At 42.2% G+C, this 17,094-nt stretch overlaps 1 protein-coding gene across 1 annotated transcript in view; it reads right to left on the bottom strand.

Moving 5' to 3' along the window:
• LOC120515639 (sodium/hydrogen exchanger 3-like) overlaps positions 1 to 10,760 on the bottom strand; it is a 36,538-nt gene extending 25,778 nt beyond the window's left edge. Inside the window, exons 1-4 of the mRNA XM_039736787.1 lie at positions 10,566 to 10,760; positions 5,752 to 5,912; positions 5,476 to 5,554; positions 2,916 to 3,093 (exon numbers count right to left, since the gene is read on the bottom strand). Coding sequence (XP_039592721.1) covers positions 2,916 to 3,093; positions 5,476 to 5,554; positions 5,752 to 5,912; positions 10,566 to 10,689 — 542 coding nt within the window. The 5' untranslated portion in view covers positions 10,690 to 10,760. The remainder of the gene's footprint in view (positions 1 to 2,915; positions 3,094 to 5,475; positions 5,555 to 5,751; positions 5,913 to 10,565) is intronic.
• Between the last annotated feature and the right edge of the window lie 6,334 nt (positions 10,761 to 17,094).

Genomic DNA, 17,094 nt, shown 5'->3' with positions numbered 1-17,094 from the left:
GGGATAACCGCTTGTACCCTGGAGAGGATTGTGACACAAAACTGTGGGGGAGATTCACAAAGAGTGGACTGCAGCTGGAGTCAGAGCTTCAAGAACCACCAGGCACAGACATATGCAAGACATGGGCTTCAGCTGTCGCATTCCTTGTGTCCAGCCACTCTTGAACAAGAGACAGCTTCAGAAGGGTCTCGCCTGGGCTAAACACAAAAAGGACTGGACTGCTGCTGAGTGGTCCAAAGTTATGTTCTCTGATGAAAGTCAATTTTGCATTTCCTTTGGAAATCAAGGTCCCAGAGTCTGGAGGAAGAGAGGAGAGGCACAGAATCCACGTTGCTTGAGGTCCAGTGTAAAGTTTCCACAGTCAGTGATGGTTTGGGGTGCCATGTCACCTTCTGGTGTTGGTCCATTGTGTTTTCTGAGGTCCAAGGTCAACGCAGCCGTCTACCAGGAAGTTTTAGAGCACTTCATGCTTCCTGCTGCTGACGAACTTTATGGAGATGCAAATTTCATTTTCCAACAGGACCTGGCACCTGCACACAGTGCCAAAGCTACCAGTACCTGGTTTAAGGACCATGGTATCCCTGTTCTTGATTGGCCAGCAAACTCGCCTGACCTTAACCCCATAGAAAATCTATGGGGTATTGTGAAGAGGAAGATGCAATACGCCAGACCCAACAATTCAGAAGAGCTGAAGGCCACTATCAGAGCAACATGGGCTCTCCTAACACCTGGGCAGTGCCACAGATTGATCGACTCCATGCCACGCCGCATTGCTGCAGTAATCCAGGCCAAAGGAGCCCCAACTAAATATTGAGTGCTGTACGTGCTCATACTTTTCATGTTCATACCTTTCAGTTGGCCAACATTTCTAAAAATCCTTTTTTTGCATTGGTCTTAATTGATATTCTAATTTTCCGAGATACTGAATTTGGGACTTTCATTAGTCGTCAGTTATAATCATCAAAATTAAAAGAAATTAACATTTGAAATACATCAGTCTGTGTGTAATGAATGAATCTAATATACAAGTTTCACTGTTTGAATGGAATTACTAAAATAAATCAACTTTTTCATGATATTCTAATTTTATGACCAACACCTAAAAATGCAAAGAATTCTTATCATGGTATTACTCTTTCGCTGCCAAGCATGACTTCTGTTGCATTTTCAGGACCTGTGCTTATCTGCTGCGTTTGATATTAATCTGCATTGTTTTAAAAACGCCCGGTGAGTGACTAACGTCAAAAAACTTGCTTTGAAGCTGTCATCACGTATCACGTTTGTTTCCATAGGAGTTGAGACACGGCGGGCTGGGCCTGCTGGCATTTAACTCATCAGTTGATTTGTGTAAAGGACCTTTTAATTATTTATTTAGTGATTTTTCCCATAAATGAAGTTTTAATCTCTTATTTCACCTTCAGCATGTATTTGTCTTAATGTCTTTTTAGTTATCTGTGGAAGGGCTGAGGGCCATCACTGCTGTTGGGCTGTTCTTATGGTATCAGTTGGCCTTAAACCAGCCATACTTTTCACAACAACAAAACATTTTTAATAAATACCCCTGCTTAACTGTGCCTTGACTGCATAACTTTACCCAGAAAACTTGAATTTGTCACTTCAGTGACTCAAAACAAAGTGGCAAAAATGTGACACAGGGATGTTGACCAATGCCCACATACTCCATTGGTTTTTATAAACTAGCAGGTGATGGACTTCTACGCCAAGAACATTTTTTCAGTCTCCTTCTATAGACACACAATATTAGGAAGAAGTGGGCCGCATTAAGATGAATTTGGCGTCACATCTCTGGATAGCTTTCATAACTTCCCTAACCTTATGTCATGAAGTGTTATCTTCCTAAAAATAATGTTTGTTTCTTTTTCCATGAAGGGGCCCACGTTATTAAATAACACATCGAATGCAGATGTGGCTCTGTCTGTATACCACCTTCATTTTGTTTTGCTGGTACATTACGAAACGGATCTGTGGGCTCATTGCGGTTTTACCATCTCCTGGTAATTCAATCAGCAGAAATCCAAATTCATCAGACTAGCTAATGTCTTTATAACTTTCCAGTGCATTCACATCTTCTTGTTTCTTGCTGACGGAAGTGGAACTAATTTGAGTCACCGGTTCTCCTACCCCAATGTGTGCACTGATATGCCTCTTTTGGTACCACTGATACTCTTGGCTCTTAGTTAGCTAACTACAACCCGGGTGTCACTTTGGACCACTCAGATCACCCTACATATGCTTTTGAGTGCCAGGTCGCTATTCTGCTGTGGGTTCACACACAACCACTACAAGCCTTCTCAGTCCACAGATTTGCACTTGGGGTCACTGCGGGTGACCCACAACCTCTGAATTCTAACAGCTTTCAGAATCAGCCTCCCTTGCATAGAGAAGTATCTGGGCACAGAGATAAGCCGAGTGGAGCAGATGTCATCTAAGTTCTTCTCTCACCCCACCCTCACTCTGCTGCCACCCTCCTCACCCGCACTACAGCCACCACTGACTAGGTTGCCCATTCACGCCAGACCTGTGACATTGTACCACACCATGCCCAAAGCCAAGTCAACCCTTGGTCTTCAACTTCACTTTCTAGGTTTCACAAATGTAGATCAGTGGGTAACTACATTAAATGGACTTGGACTGTAGACAACATGCATCTGCTCACTGATTGGTCATCTACATGGGGAAATGAGGTGCACCTAATGAAGAGGACACTCGGTAAAGATAGTGTATGAAAAGCAAACTCAGAGAGATTCAATTCAAATGAATTATTCAAAGTAAAATAAAAAGTGCTAAACGTGTGACTATGCAGACTCATAAAGATACAATCAACTGACAGCATATCATACACTGAAACAACTGATTATGGTGAATGTGAAAAATATAAGGTAAGTAAGACTTACGCCAATATGGCTGACAGGGAGAGCATCTCTGAAGTGAGGTATGAGAGATAAGAGATGAGGAAGACGAACCCGGGCTCAATGATACGAACGTGCTTTGTGAACCGAGTGACAAAGGACAGCAGCAATGCAAAAATAATGCCGATCAAAGTTCCTCCAATACTCACAACAAAGAATGACACTGCAAGGAAAAAGGAGTGCAGCATTAATAATGGAGATCAATTTGAATTATAGACCTTAAAAACACCTTTAGGAAGATAGATAGATAGATAGATAGATAGATAGATAGATCCAGAATAATAATGGAATATACATATCATAAATTGATGAATACATTAGAATTATTTAAAAATGTGTGGGGAATTAAAGGGGTGCTTTGCTCAATTGAGGATGGAGAACTAAAAATGAATGTATGAGACATTATTTAAGTTTTCTGTATTTGTATTTTGTTTTCTTAGGATGATGTACTATCTGTCAGGTACTGTGTGCTGTGGAGGGGGGCGAACTGGTGCTCAACTGGGAATGAAAAGAAAGTGGTGGGCATCAACAACATGCTTTTATTAATATGCGGAGTAGGAGGAGTGTAAAGGGGGAGTAGTGGTGGTCTGATATATTTGGCTCATTTTGTTATATTCTGAAAATTGGGCTTGTTTGTTATTTGACTGTGTATATTGTTAATATTTTCAATTTTTATGTCTTTAAAAATAAAAAAAAAAATAGATAGATAGATAGACTTTAATTTTAGTATAGTTGGCAGGATAGATAGATAGATAGATAGATAGATAGATAGATAGATAGATAGATAGATAGATAGACTTTAATTTTAGTATAGTTGGCAGGATAGATAGATAGATAGACTTTAATTTTAGTATAGTTGGCAGGATAGATAGATAGATAGATAGACTTTAATTTTAGTATAGTTGGCAGGATAGATAGATAGATAGATAGATAGATAGATAGATAGATAGATAGATAGATAGATAGATAGATAGATAGATAGATAGGTAGGTAGTGGTTATATGAAACACATAGCTTATCATTCCATTCCTCACATACTGTACAACAGGCATACACACTAATACTGTATACATAGCATATAATTACATAACAACAGTCTTATACAATCTACTTTTCCATGAGGTTACATGTACAGGGTAAATTGAAGTCCTATTTCCATGTAATTTTTAATTAAGAAAATATAGTGACAGATCTGTGGTGGGCTGGCACCCTGCCTAGGGTTTGTTTCCTGCCTTGCGCCCTGTGTTGGCTGGGATTGGCTCCAGCAGACCCCTGTGATCCTGTAGTTAGGATATAGCGGGTTGGATAATGGATGAATGGATAGTGACAGATCATTGTGTGACAAGGGTCTTTGTAAAGATAATTGGCTTAGAGCAATTGATGCCTCACGTTTCGTGTGTAAGGATGCTGACCCAATGGCAGTGTGTATTTTTTCTCTCTGTGATTGAGCTGTATTGGACCCTGCCCCATTCTAGTGTCAGCCTAGTGGTCATTTCATCCCTGAATTTCCCACTTAACCAAGGCATCTCTCCACTATATATAGCAGCAAGGAGGTGTAATGGTAGCACAGAAAGGAGATCTGGGTAAGCGCCTCGCAGGAAGAATACCAGGGTTTGCAGCCCAGGTCCTCTGAGCCTGGAGTTTGCATGCACTTCCTCTGTCTGCATGAGTTTCCTCCAGAGGTGCTGGTTTCCTCCGACAGTTCAAAGACAACCACATTAAGCAGATTTGCAATGCTAAATTTGCCCTTGTGGGTGCGCGGTGTACGCGTGTGTGTGGATGTGTTCCCCTATGATGGAATGGTGCCCTGACCAGGGCCTTGTTCTTGCCTTGTACCCTCTGCTTGCTGGGATAGGCTCCCGCCCCCTTTGACCCTGCTCGGGAGTACCTTCCGGGCTCATTGGAGGTAAGCACTTCCATTCCAGGACACAAGGGGGCACTGTTGCTGAATGTATAATCTCCTTTTCTCCCACGGCCCACTGAGGGCAACTGACTCCACTCCTTCCAGTTTCTCTGCTATAAAGCTTGAAGCACTTCCTGCCTGGGTCATCTCATTCTGGAGAAAGCAGACCATCCGACCACTGACCACTTTGCAAAACCTTCAACCCAGCTGATTACTTTGCTTTATTATTTTACATTTAGTTATTATTCTATGTGCCATTGAGTGCTTGTTTAAATTTTTTGGACTTGGCATTTACAGAATTTATAGGGTCATGTTGAGGCCACTGCCCATCACATATTCCAAAGGGCAATGAGTGACGCAAAACTCTGGAAAATAGAAGCACCTTAAAGTTTGTTTGGTTTTAAAGGTATTTCTTTTAATCGGTTGATTATTTTTGGGCCTCATCTCATACACACTCATACATATATATTTTAAATAAGCTATGACCCAGGATGGCCTCATATACAATTCATACAACAGAGACAAAAAACTGCTTCAACAAGCAATATCATTAACACTGAATAGAATTTTGTTAACTCAGTCCTTTATTATGAAATGCATTTTCTTTTTAAACAAAGTCCAATAACTTTATCAAGCTCCTACCTATGCCTTTGACACAATCCACTCCTGTTACATTTTCTCCTCCAATGGCGACAAATGAATCAAAGACATTATAAAGGACCTGCAGAAAATGAGAGGATTAGGAAATCTGTGAAGGAGCTGACATGTTTCAGAATGGACTGGATGATTTTGGAATAATGGAAGAGCTGTATTCATTAAACATGAGAAATAAGAAATTTCAGAATAGATGAAGTAAGACTAAAGTAAGGATTTTCTTCAAGTAGGGTGAAAGAGAAACGGGAGAACAAAAAGACTCACTACTGTCACCGCATCATTCAGCAAAGATTCCCCAAAGACAATAATGAAGAGGACGTCATTCACATGGACTTCTTCAAAGACGGCTAAAACTGCCACAGGGTCAACTGCAGCAATGAGGCTCCCGAAAAGGAGGAAATCCAGCAGGCCAGCCTGGAGAGGTCCTAAGGAACAAATGGAATGGTCAGGTGATTTAATTCACTATACGGTAATTCCAACATTCACAGATGAAAATGAACTATCCTTCATTTCTTCTTCTTTAAGAATATTTATAATTGAAAAAATAAATTTAAGTCTTCATGTAAAATATAACCCAATATATACTAAGCTACATAATGTTTTCCCAAAATGTGGTTCTCAATGTCCTTAAATTGTCAAATCAATTTGAGTAATCTCCAAAAAACCTAAAATATAATGTCCCTTTATAACTACCAAGAGCCAGGCCTTTAATGACCTCTTGGACACGGCCATCAGCTGTGTGTCTGTCTGCGGAGAGAGTGACGACCTTGTCGAGAGGTTTACTTACCTCGGCAGTGACATTCATGTCTCTGGTGACTCTTCCTATGAAGTCAGTGGATGGATTGGGAGAGCATGGGGGGGTCATGAGGTCGCTGGAAAGGGGTGTGTGGTGCTCTTGATAACTTTGCAAGTCTTTAGAGTCCTGGTGCTTCCTGTCTTGCTATATGGTTGTGAGACATGGATGTTATGCAGTGACCTGAGACGAAGACTGGACTCCTTTGGTATTGTGTCTCTCCGAAAAATCCTTGGGAACCGCTGGTTTGACTTTGTGTCGAATGAGCAGTTGCTCATGGAGTCCCGAATGAGGCACATTACCTGCATTGTGAAGGAGCATCAGTTACGGCACTATGGCCATGTGGTGTGTTTCCCCGAGGGTGATCAGCTCGCAGGAACCTCATTGTTGGGGACCCGAGTAGCTGGACTAGGCCAAGGGGTTGCCCACGTAATACCTGGCTGCGGCAGATAGAGGGTCATTTCCAGAGCTTGGGACTGGACTGCGTGTCTGCCTGGGGGGTTGTCAACTGGGATCCCGAGTTGTTTCGTTGTGTAGTGGGTGCAGCAATGCACTGTACCAGTGCGTGCTCCCCAACTTGACTTGACTTGACTTTATAACTCACTTAATCCAGATCAGGGTTTCAGGGGGGCTAGAGTCTATGCCAACTAATATAAGGTGCAAGGCAGGAACAAAACCTGGACATGGTGCCAGTTCATCGCAGGCTAACCAAACACACACACACATTAAACGGCCAATTTAGCCTTGAGGATTCACAAAAAATGCACGTCTTCAGACTGGGGGTCATCAGAGAAGCAAGAGGAAACCCGCACGGACATGGGGAGAATTTGCAAACTTGTGAGAGAATAAGTTGAAGGTAACAATAGTTAAGTATTTTGGTTTGAAGTGTACATTGAAATATATAAGCATTTGTGTTATAAAGGTAATGATGAGAACTACTGAAATGGTTAAGTCGTTAAAGGACAAGAATGTACTAGATGAAAGGCTGATGTCATACACAAAGTGTACCAGGAGAAGTGTACCATTATATAGTTTATGCTTACATTTTGTCATTTACTACTACAATATGAAAAACGTTTCTGTTTTAAAAATGTGTTTACACGGATTACTGTAGAAACAGAACACACGTGCAACGCGTGTATTCCAAATAATGGATCTATTATTTCCACTCTAAAACTCCACTTCACTCCCAGATAGATAGATAGATAGATAGATAGATAGATAGATAGATAGATAGATAGATAGATAGATAGATACTTTATTAATCCCAAGGGGAAATTCACATAATCCAGCAGCAATATACTGATACAAAGAAACAATATTAAATTAAATAGTAATAAAAATGAAAAGAATTAAAATAAAATTAATGTTCGCGTTTACTCCCCCGGGTGGAATTGAAGAGTCGCATAGTGTGGGGGAGGAACGATCTCCTCAGTCTGTCAGTGGAGCAGGACGGTGACAAAAGTCTGTCACTGAAGCTACTCCTCTGCCTGGAGATGACACTGTTCAGTGGATGCAGTGGATTTTTCATGATTGACAGGAGTTTGCTTAGTGCCCGTCGCTCTGCCACAGATGTTAAACTGTCCAACTTTAATCCTACAATAGAGCCTGCCTTCTTAACAAGTTTGTCCAGGCGTGAGGCGTCTTTCATCTTTATGCTGCCACCCCAGCACACCACCGCGTAGAAGAGGGCACTCGCCACAACCGTCTGGTAGAACATCTGCAGCATCTTACTGCAGATGTTGAAGGATGCCAACCTTCTCAGAAAGTATAGTCTGCTTTGACCTTTCTTACATAGAGCATCAGTATTGGCAGTCCAGTCCAATTTCAATAATCAATCAAGGCATGAGCTGGGAGAAGTTTGTGCACGTTCTAAGTCGTTGGGGTGATGGAATAGCCGGCTACTTGCAGCTTTTCTTTTATCAGCACATTTAGATTAACAAAAGACGCTGGCAGAGAGGTGAGAAAGGTTTTAAGAAGCGATTTAAGGTGGGACGGACCTACGAGTTTTTTCGTAGGCTCTGGTAATTCTAGTGTTAAGAGATCAGCAGATGTCCTGTAAACAACAAGACTGGACAGATACACGGAGATTTCAAGGATAATAGCTGAACCCAAAGAGATATAAGAAGAACAAGAGTGTAGTGGATTTTTATTTTAATAAGTCATATGGGTGTAAGTCAATGAACCAATCACAGTAAATGTATGTATTAGTTAGTACTGTTATGTAAATTCAGTTGTTTATAAAAAAAAACCTGTGCCTTTATTATTCTGATCATTCTGTAACAGACTGCTGTGATGAATGCTCCCTCTTTAGTATTTGCTGAAGAGATAATTAAAAATGCAGTGGACGAGCTTCCTCCTGCCTGATTTCTGACTCAAAGAGGTTTTATCAAACGTATCCTAAGTTTCATTCTTTGATTAATATGATGATTTCTTCCATAAACTCCACACAAGGTGGACCCGGAATACAAACCTGGGCCTCCTTATTACGAGGAGGCAACACTGCCGCTACCCCACTATGTCACCCATCTTGAATATAAAACATGTTAGGAACCTCTAGGCAACAATGGTCATGCAAAATTTAAAAGTAAAATATATTGAGCATTTCTTTTGAGAATGACCACAATTAAAATTCCTTTTTCCTGCTCATTTTATGTAATATGGTTTATCTCACATATAGAGTGTAGGAAATTGGAGTGTGTTGAAGGAAGTGAGTGAAAAATGACCAGGCAGAGGATGGTCAAGTAAATAAGACGTACTTGGTTGAAGCATGGGGTGAATTTCTGAGAAAAGAGGAAAAGTCAGGAATCAAAACAAAAGTTTGAGAAGTAAGAGTAAATCAGGAGTCAGGAGAAAAGCAAAGTCGAAACAAAACAAACAAATCTAATGCTAGGGCCTACTTGAGTTCCAACCATCCATCCATTTTCCAACCCGCTGAATCCGAACACAGGGTCACAGGGGTCTGCTGGAGCCAATCGCAGCCAACACAGGGCACAAGACAGGAATCCAATCCCGGGCAGGGTGCCAACCAACCATACCAACTTGAGTTTTAGAAACTAATTACGATGAGGAAGAGTTGGCAATAAGCTTTGTCCCTCAAGAGATCTACCTATCCTTATTCTGTGTAGTATCTATCTATCTATCTATCTATCTATCTATCTATCTATCTATCTATCTATCTGTCTGTCTGTCTGTCTGTCTGTCTGTCTGTCTGTCTGTCGTAAAGGATGGCCAGGGTCATTACCTGGTTGGGATGCCAGCTGGGTGAAAGGATAGAAGAAAAGAGCACGTTTCGGGCATTATCTTCCCCAGGACACTAGAGGGCAACACCCCTGGGTTGCCATAGCACCACAGACTCCTGCAGGACACGCTGAGAGTTGCAGTTTGGAGCATCCCTGTTGGGTTCCGTGGATGCTGCCAGGGTGTGTTGCAGGTATGGCTGAGCCCATTGTGGCACCGCTTCTGCCACACCAGGAAGAAAATCATGGAGCACGTGGAGAATTTCTGGGTGCCCTATAAAAGGAGCAAGCCACCACTACTCGAGAAGTCAGAGTCTGGAAGTGGTGGATGAAGCTTGTAAGGAGGAGTGGAGCGAAGAAGAGAAAGAGTGAGACAAGAACTGTGCTTATTTGAGTATTTGATGCTTGTACTATGCTGTTGTGGGAAGTGAGGGAAAAGCACTTCCTCACTATAAATAAACGTGTGCTGAGTGCTGGACTTGAGTCAGTGTCTGTCTGTGTCGGGGTTGAAGTGACTAGAGCGGCACCCTGGTTTCCACACTATCTATCTATCTATCTATCTATCTATCTATCTATCTATCTATCTATCTATCTATCTATCTATCTATCTGTCATAAAAATGGTAGTTTCCTTTATATACTTATACACAGCCATGATCACACGTCTAAAATCATGACAGCACTATTAAAGTAATATATTTCTAATTAAATGAACTGTGTCCTAATAGTTCTAGTTTTAAGGACAGTTATGGAATTCCCTGTAACATTTGCTTACCTTGGCAATGGCCTGGTGCCCAGAGCTGATTACTGATTTTTTGAACCATTGCTCACATTTTATATATTTAAATATGCCTGACTGATTACTCCATATAGTTTGTATCTCTAGACAATTTGGGGAATGAGCCTCTAATCAGAATATGCTACAGTCCCATACATCTTATTGCTCTGTAATGGAACCTTGAAGTCAATAGAATAAAACATATAAGAAAATTTACAACAAAAAAAGAAGAAGATAGCATGCCAGATTATTAATTATGCCACACTTACCCATTATTCCAGTCAGGAAAACCCCATAAAGAGACAAGCCTGTCAATGCAGCATTCCATACTGTGCCAATAACGGCGTACATGAGGATTGTGCCCAGATTTCCAAAGAACAGTCTGTTTGGCATGAAATACCCAGCATCAAGGACGATGGGTGGAAGAAGATAGAAGAAGAAGATCGTTGGGGTGAGTGTGAAGGATGCCGAGTGGTCAGCACCCCACACGACACCACCCAGAAGAAGACCAAGAAAGATAAGCAAGGCGCTTTCTGGAACCACATTGGTGACCTTGTGAGACATGTGAAACACTGAAAAGAGAAAAACAGAGAAGAACATTAATAACCTTAACTGCAGAATAACTTCCCACAAAACCACTCTGGAAATATTAGTTTCAGATGATCATGGAGAAAAATCAACAATAATATTAAGGACTGACAACCATCTTACACCTGTGGATACCGGGAGAAAAGAGCCTGCTCTCCATGAGTAACACCAAGAAAAAAAAACAAAATGTAAAGAATTTGCTTTGTGTATGTCAATTCAACCCACAGCACTTTACAGATACTGTAGTACAATAATTTTCATTTTTATAGAATTAGACCATAATTGGCCATAAAGTGAGTTAATAGTTCAGCATGAGATTGAAAAGGGGACCTTCTGCATTACAGCCCGTCACTTCAGCCACTTGGCCACTCTGTCTGCCACAGAAATTTTCATCATCATGCAATATTTCATAAAAACCAAATAGACGATATAACTAGACAGGAATGCAGTGCAGTGTTTAAAAAAAAAGACAAAATAAAGTAATAAATCACAGGTTTCTTCTCATAGTAGGCAGGATGGATAGATATATTTTACTTTTAGGATAGATAGATAGATAGATAGATAGATAGATAGATAGATAGATAGATAGATAGATAGATAGATAGATAGATATGAAAGGCACTATATAATAGATACAAAATAAGTGTCTCTCCAGAAACAAATAAAAAAAAATCAATTGATTTCTTGTGTAAATTCTTGGAGGACTCCCAGGCTCGGTTCTATCTGCCCATGGAGTTCCTATCTTTTGCTTCAATCGATTTATTTCAGAATTATTGCCACCTGCACCCACGTTTCTTCACACCTTACTCTATTGTCTTTTCTGTGTATTGAAGGATGTTTGCTGAGATAAGTGAAGGTAAACTGGAGCTGACTGAAGAGTGGAAGCAGGAAGCCCCTCTGACTGCCCCTCTTGACTTTCCAAACTGATGGAGTGAAAGTCGAGTCCCTCTCATGTGATGCCAAATGAAAGGGTCAACAGCACCTCAGATTATGATTCTCTGGTTTATTAGTTTATTAATACTAGAATTTCTACTCTTTTTGATGGGTACTCTTTTGCAGGGTGGGTTCATAATGATTCTAATTCTTTACAATAAATAGAGCACTTTTCTCGCTACTTAAAGCACTTTACATAGAGAGCAGGGAGCCACTTCCACCACCACCCACCCATGTCTATCATTCATCTGGATGGTGCAATGGCAGCCATTTTGCACCAGTAGGCTCAACATACATTAGCTACAATGTGGCGAAGGGATGAGAGCTATCCAATTACGGGGCCATGGAGTGGCCAGGATACACCCTACTCTTTACATAGGATGCCCAGGGTTCTTTAATGACCACAGAGAGTCAGGACCTCAATTTTATGTCTCATCTGAAGGATGGCACCATTTTACAGCATTGGGGTCCACATTCAGACCATTCCTCCGGATAACCCAAGTTTTCCCTGTTTGGTCTCCCATCCAAGTACAGTTGTCTATTTCATATTTATTCAGGCCATAACAATATTTGCATGGCTTTAGGCTAGTGATTAGCACTGATGTTTTAGACCCCCGTTGGGTTTTCATGTTCTGTGTGCGTCCTCAATCATTTATTTCAGACTCACCAGTTCGTTTTTAGGCAGATTGGTGACAACGACTGAGCCTGGAGGAAGCGAATTGGACGTAACTCTAAAGTGCTGTTTTTTAAAATCTGTGCATCACTTTTCTCTGTCGTCTTCCATTACAGAGTTATGGAAATTTCCAGCCCATCCCAGTGAAAGCAGGCACAGCAAAGGAGCCACTGTGGGTGGGATGCCAGTCCATTGAATAGCACACTCACGCAAAGACTTATTCTCACGCCTCCTCCGCCTTTTTAGAGTTAAGAATGAGTCTTTAATTCATACATATTAGGCCCAGAGGTCAGTGTAGCGGACTCCAGCAAAATGGTTCTTCAACAGAAGAGCAAATTAAACTTTCCTTTGTTTTTCCTGTTTTCATTTCACAGATGTTTGCTAACATTTACATTCAGTGTTCAATGAGTTTGCCAACTTGCAGGATTTGACCCCGGGGTGAGCCTCTTTCCATGTGCTCCAAGCCTCCCATTCTTTAGAGACGGGCTAAGTCAATTATCAACTTTGTTATCAGCTGTTACAGTGCAGTTTTCTTTAGAACTATTGTGTGATACGGCCCAATTCAGAGTGACAGCCTCTAAAAGACATGGCTTTTCTTTAGAAACGCAACACAATGGTAAACGCAAGCTTTTTGATGTCACGTTTTTCAGCTGTTGTTGACCATGAGAGTGACTTCAATAGAATGCAGGAGTTTCTGTCTGGGAGCTGTTGAGATCCGTCTCTTTCATAAAGGTTCATACCAGTGGGAGTTTAAGTGACAAGGGACAATCCCGGATGTCCCACAGCCACCCTGGGCTCCAACGTGGGGAAGATACTGCAGTTCACAATACTTTAAAGAGATGAGAAATTGCAGGTTACTATCCATCCCATGTGGTTCCAGTGCCCAGGCTGGCGTTTGGCATGTTGTTAACTTACCCAGACTAAGAGAATAGCTAAGGATTACTGATGAGAGTCAACACTGAGAAGGTTTAGGGTCTCCTACTGAAAAAAAGAATAAAAAGTTGGGGGACTCTAGCCCTGTGATTGAAAGGTCATTCATATGTGGATGGACAGGCAGCCTGGCCAAGTTGGTTAATGGTGCCTTTCCTGGATGGGCGGCCATAGTGGGTGGACAGGGTGAGATAGTCTATCCAGAACAATTCCTCCCCCAGCAGTGCTTCTCTGGCATAAACCCAGTATGGACACCCGCAGGGATCCATGGGATTCAAAAAAATAATGAAATCCATCCATTTTCTAACCCGCTGAATCCGAATAGGGTCACGGGGGTCTGCTGGAGTCAATCCCAGCCAACACAGGGCACAAGGCAGGAACCAATCCTGGGCAGGGTGCCAACCCATCGCAGGACACACACAAACACACCCACACACCAAGCACACACAAGGGCCAATTTACAATAGCCAATCCACCTAACCAGCATGTCTTTGGATTGTGGGAGGAAATCAAGCATTTAAATCTATAGCAAAAGCAGAAATATTTTGAAATCTCTCTGTATATAAAATCCAGTGTCTATCTGTCTGTCTGTTCGCTTTTCACGAGAGAACTACTTAACAGATTTACAGTAGATCGGGTTTATTTCTAGAATTTGCTTGAACATTCTGGTTGATTTTGTGACTTCTCTAATTGCGCTATGTATCATAGTTCGCTTGCGGTACCAATTTATTTGCGCGGTTCCAAGAGAGACGCAGCAGGCCGAGGGGTGGGGTGCGGGCCCCCCTCACTCACGTGTCAGCCTCGGGCGTATCTTACTTCTGCTTAGCTAGTGAATGAGAGAACTACTTAACGGATTTAGATCAGGTTTAATTCTAGAATTTGGTTGAACATTCCGGTTGATTTTGCGACTTCTCTCATCACACTAAGTATCATAGTTCGCTTGCAGTACTGATTTATTTGCGCGGATCTGAGAGAGACACAGTTGGCCAAGGGGTGGGGTGCGGGCCCTCCCCACTCACGCGTCACCCTCGGGGCATATCTTACCTCCATTTAGCTAGCGAACGAGAGAACTACTTAATGGATCTAGATCTTTTTCTTTCTAGAATTTGCTTGAACTTTCCGGTTGATTTTGTGACTTCTCTAATTGCGCTTATGTATCATAGTTCGCTTGCGGTACTGATTTATTTGTGTGAATCCGAGAGAGACGCAGCAGACCGAGGGGTGGGGTGCGGGCCCCCCTCACTCACGTGTCAGCCTCGGGCGTATCTTACTTCTGCTTAGCTAGTGAATGAGAGAACTACTTAACGGATTTAGATCTTTTTTTTCCAGAATTTGCTTGAACTTTCCGGTTGATTTTGCGACTTTTTATAGTCAAGAATCATAGTTCGTTTGCAGGAGAGATATATTCATGCTAATCTGACACAGAGGCTGCGGGCCGAGGGGAGGGGGAAGTGGGGAGCTGGGCCGGGCCCTCCTCACTGTCCTGTTTCACTACTATGCGGGCGAAGCTAGTGTCTTATAAATGTAAAAATCATGCTGCTGCTCTTTTCTGAAGAGAATAAGAGAATAAAAAAAAACAACTAATTAAATGAGACCAGTGTTATCAGGTATTGTCACTGACTGTGCAGTGGTCGGCCTGCTATTATAAGAGATGCCCCTTCAGTCTCAGCTTTTAAATCCCTGCTGAAGACTCACTACTTCAGTTTAGCACACCCTGACTAGAGCTGCTGATTAACTGTACAGACTGCATGTCTGTTGTTAGTCATTAGCACTATAACATAAGTAACATGATAGTTAGAATTTGTTACTAACCCTCACCTATTCTGTTTCTCTTCTCGGTACTCAAATGTGGCACTTGGTGCCACAGCCCACCTGCCAAGTTGTTTTGCCCGCCTAAGGTGAAGTCAACCCTGATGGAGGATCACAGGAATCGTGGGGTAGAGGGGATCTTTCATCGGATTGGCTGGCCTAGCACTGTTTCAGCTGTGGAATGGCCAATAGGGGGAGGCAGCTTGATGATCAACAAATCCAAATCATATTATGTGATATCATCGATCCATCCATCCATTATCCAACCCGCTATATCCTAATTACAGGATCACAGGGGTCTGCTGGAGTCAATCCCAGCCAACACAGGGCGCAAGGCAGGAAACAAACCCCAGGCAGGGCGCTAGCCCACCACAGTATGTGATATCATCTACTGTTAAATTCTGCTCCATTTTTTTATTTTTATACCGTATTGAGGATTTGTTTTGTTCTGTGTATTATATTGACCCCCTTCTTTTTGACACCCACTGCACGCCCTACCTACCTGGAAAGGGGTCTCTCTTTGAACTGCCTTTCCCAAGGTTTCTTCCATTTTTTCCCTACAAGGGTTTTTTGGGATTTTTCTTGTCTTCTTAGAGAGTCGAGGCTGGGGGGCTGTCAAGAGGCAGGGCCTGTTAAAGCCTATTGTGGCACTCCTTGTGTGATTTTGGGCTATACAAAAATAAATTGTATTGTATTGTATCATCTATCTGGTTGAAACTAAAACCTGCAGTCACAGTGGGCCCCCAGGACCAAGTTTGAGAACCCCTGCCCTAGGACATTTACAAGGGGATGAAACACATAAGATTGCAAGAGCAACCCTGGTCAGTGACATGCCATGTGGGACTAAGAAAGTCGTTCAACATTGCAGGGCTCTGGCTGTTAAAATATAAAACAGAGGGCATCACCTGTAAAGAACTGAGGAATGGCCTTGAATTGAATAAACTTTGTCGTTGTATAAAATAAGGTCAGTCTGTTTCAAGATGTTGGGTCTCAGGGGTTAGTGCTGCTGCCTCACTGCTTCATATACCATAAATGGATTCAGAGTCGGGAATCTGGCCTGTGCCAGCTGCATCCTCTCCCTGTCTGCATGAGGGTTTTTTCCCATCACATCCAAAAGACATGCATAAGAAACGTAAGAAATGTGACAAACAAGAGGAGCCCATTCAGTCCATGAATCCCGGTTGCTTAGCTAATAGCTGAGTTGTCCCAACATCTCCTCACCATTCTTCTTAAAGGCTGCCGAGGTTTCTGCTTCAACTACAACTTCAACAAGCATGTTTGGTTAACTGCCCACTGTGAGTAGAGACTGGCACCCAGCCCAGGGTTGTGCTCAGCGTTGCCACATTAGGAACCGATTCCCAGAGACCTTAAAGTGGATAAGCAGGTTTGGAAAGGGGTGGGTGGATGTGTTCCGGTAACATTTGCACGTTTTCTGTTTGCCATGACTGGGACCCGTGCTGAGCTCACACTAAGTGCCTAGCAGAACAACGACCTTGAGTGACTTAACACCCACACATCAGACTAACTGGATTACCGGGCAGTATGCACACAGAATGGCTTTTCAGGAACTCTTGTCTGTACTGATTAACGCGAGCAGGATATTACCTTTCAGTTTACAGAGGTCATTGTTTTATAATTGAGAGCCCTTAATTGTTCTTAACAATCTGTAGCCAAGTAATTGAATGGACAATTAGCATATCTGGCCAGCGTTTGGTTCCATCCAGTTTCGTTTGAGCCACGTTCTGTATGTCTAGAGCACAATTCCAATTTAAATGCAAACAAGACTATTACCAGTTAAAACAATCAGATTAGGGCCATTAGGCTTCTTCTCACAAGAGGCAGAACACAGAAATGGAATCTGTACA

This window comes from Polypterus senegalus, chromosome 15 (assembly GCF_016835505.1).
Source record: "Polypterus senegalus isolate Bchr_013 chromosome 15, ASM1683550v1, whole genome shotgun sequence".
Taxonomy (NCBI): domain Eukaryota; kingdom Metazoa; phylum Chordata; class Cladistia; order Polypteriformes; family Polypteridae; genus Polypterus; species Polypterus senegalus.
Note: the sequence above shows the minus strand (reverse complement) of the source record. Positions and strands in the feature narration are given on the sequence as shown.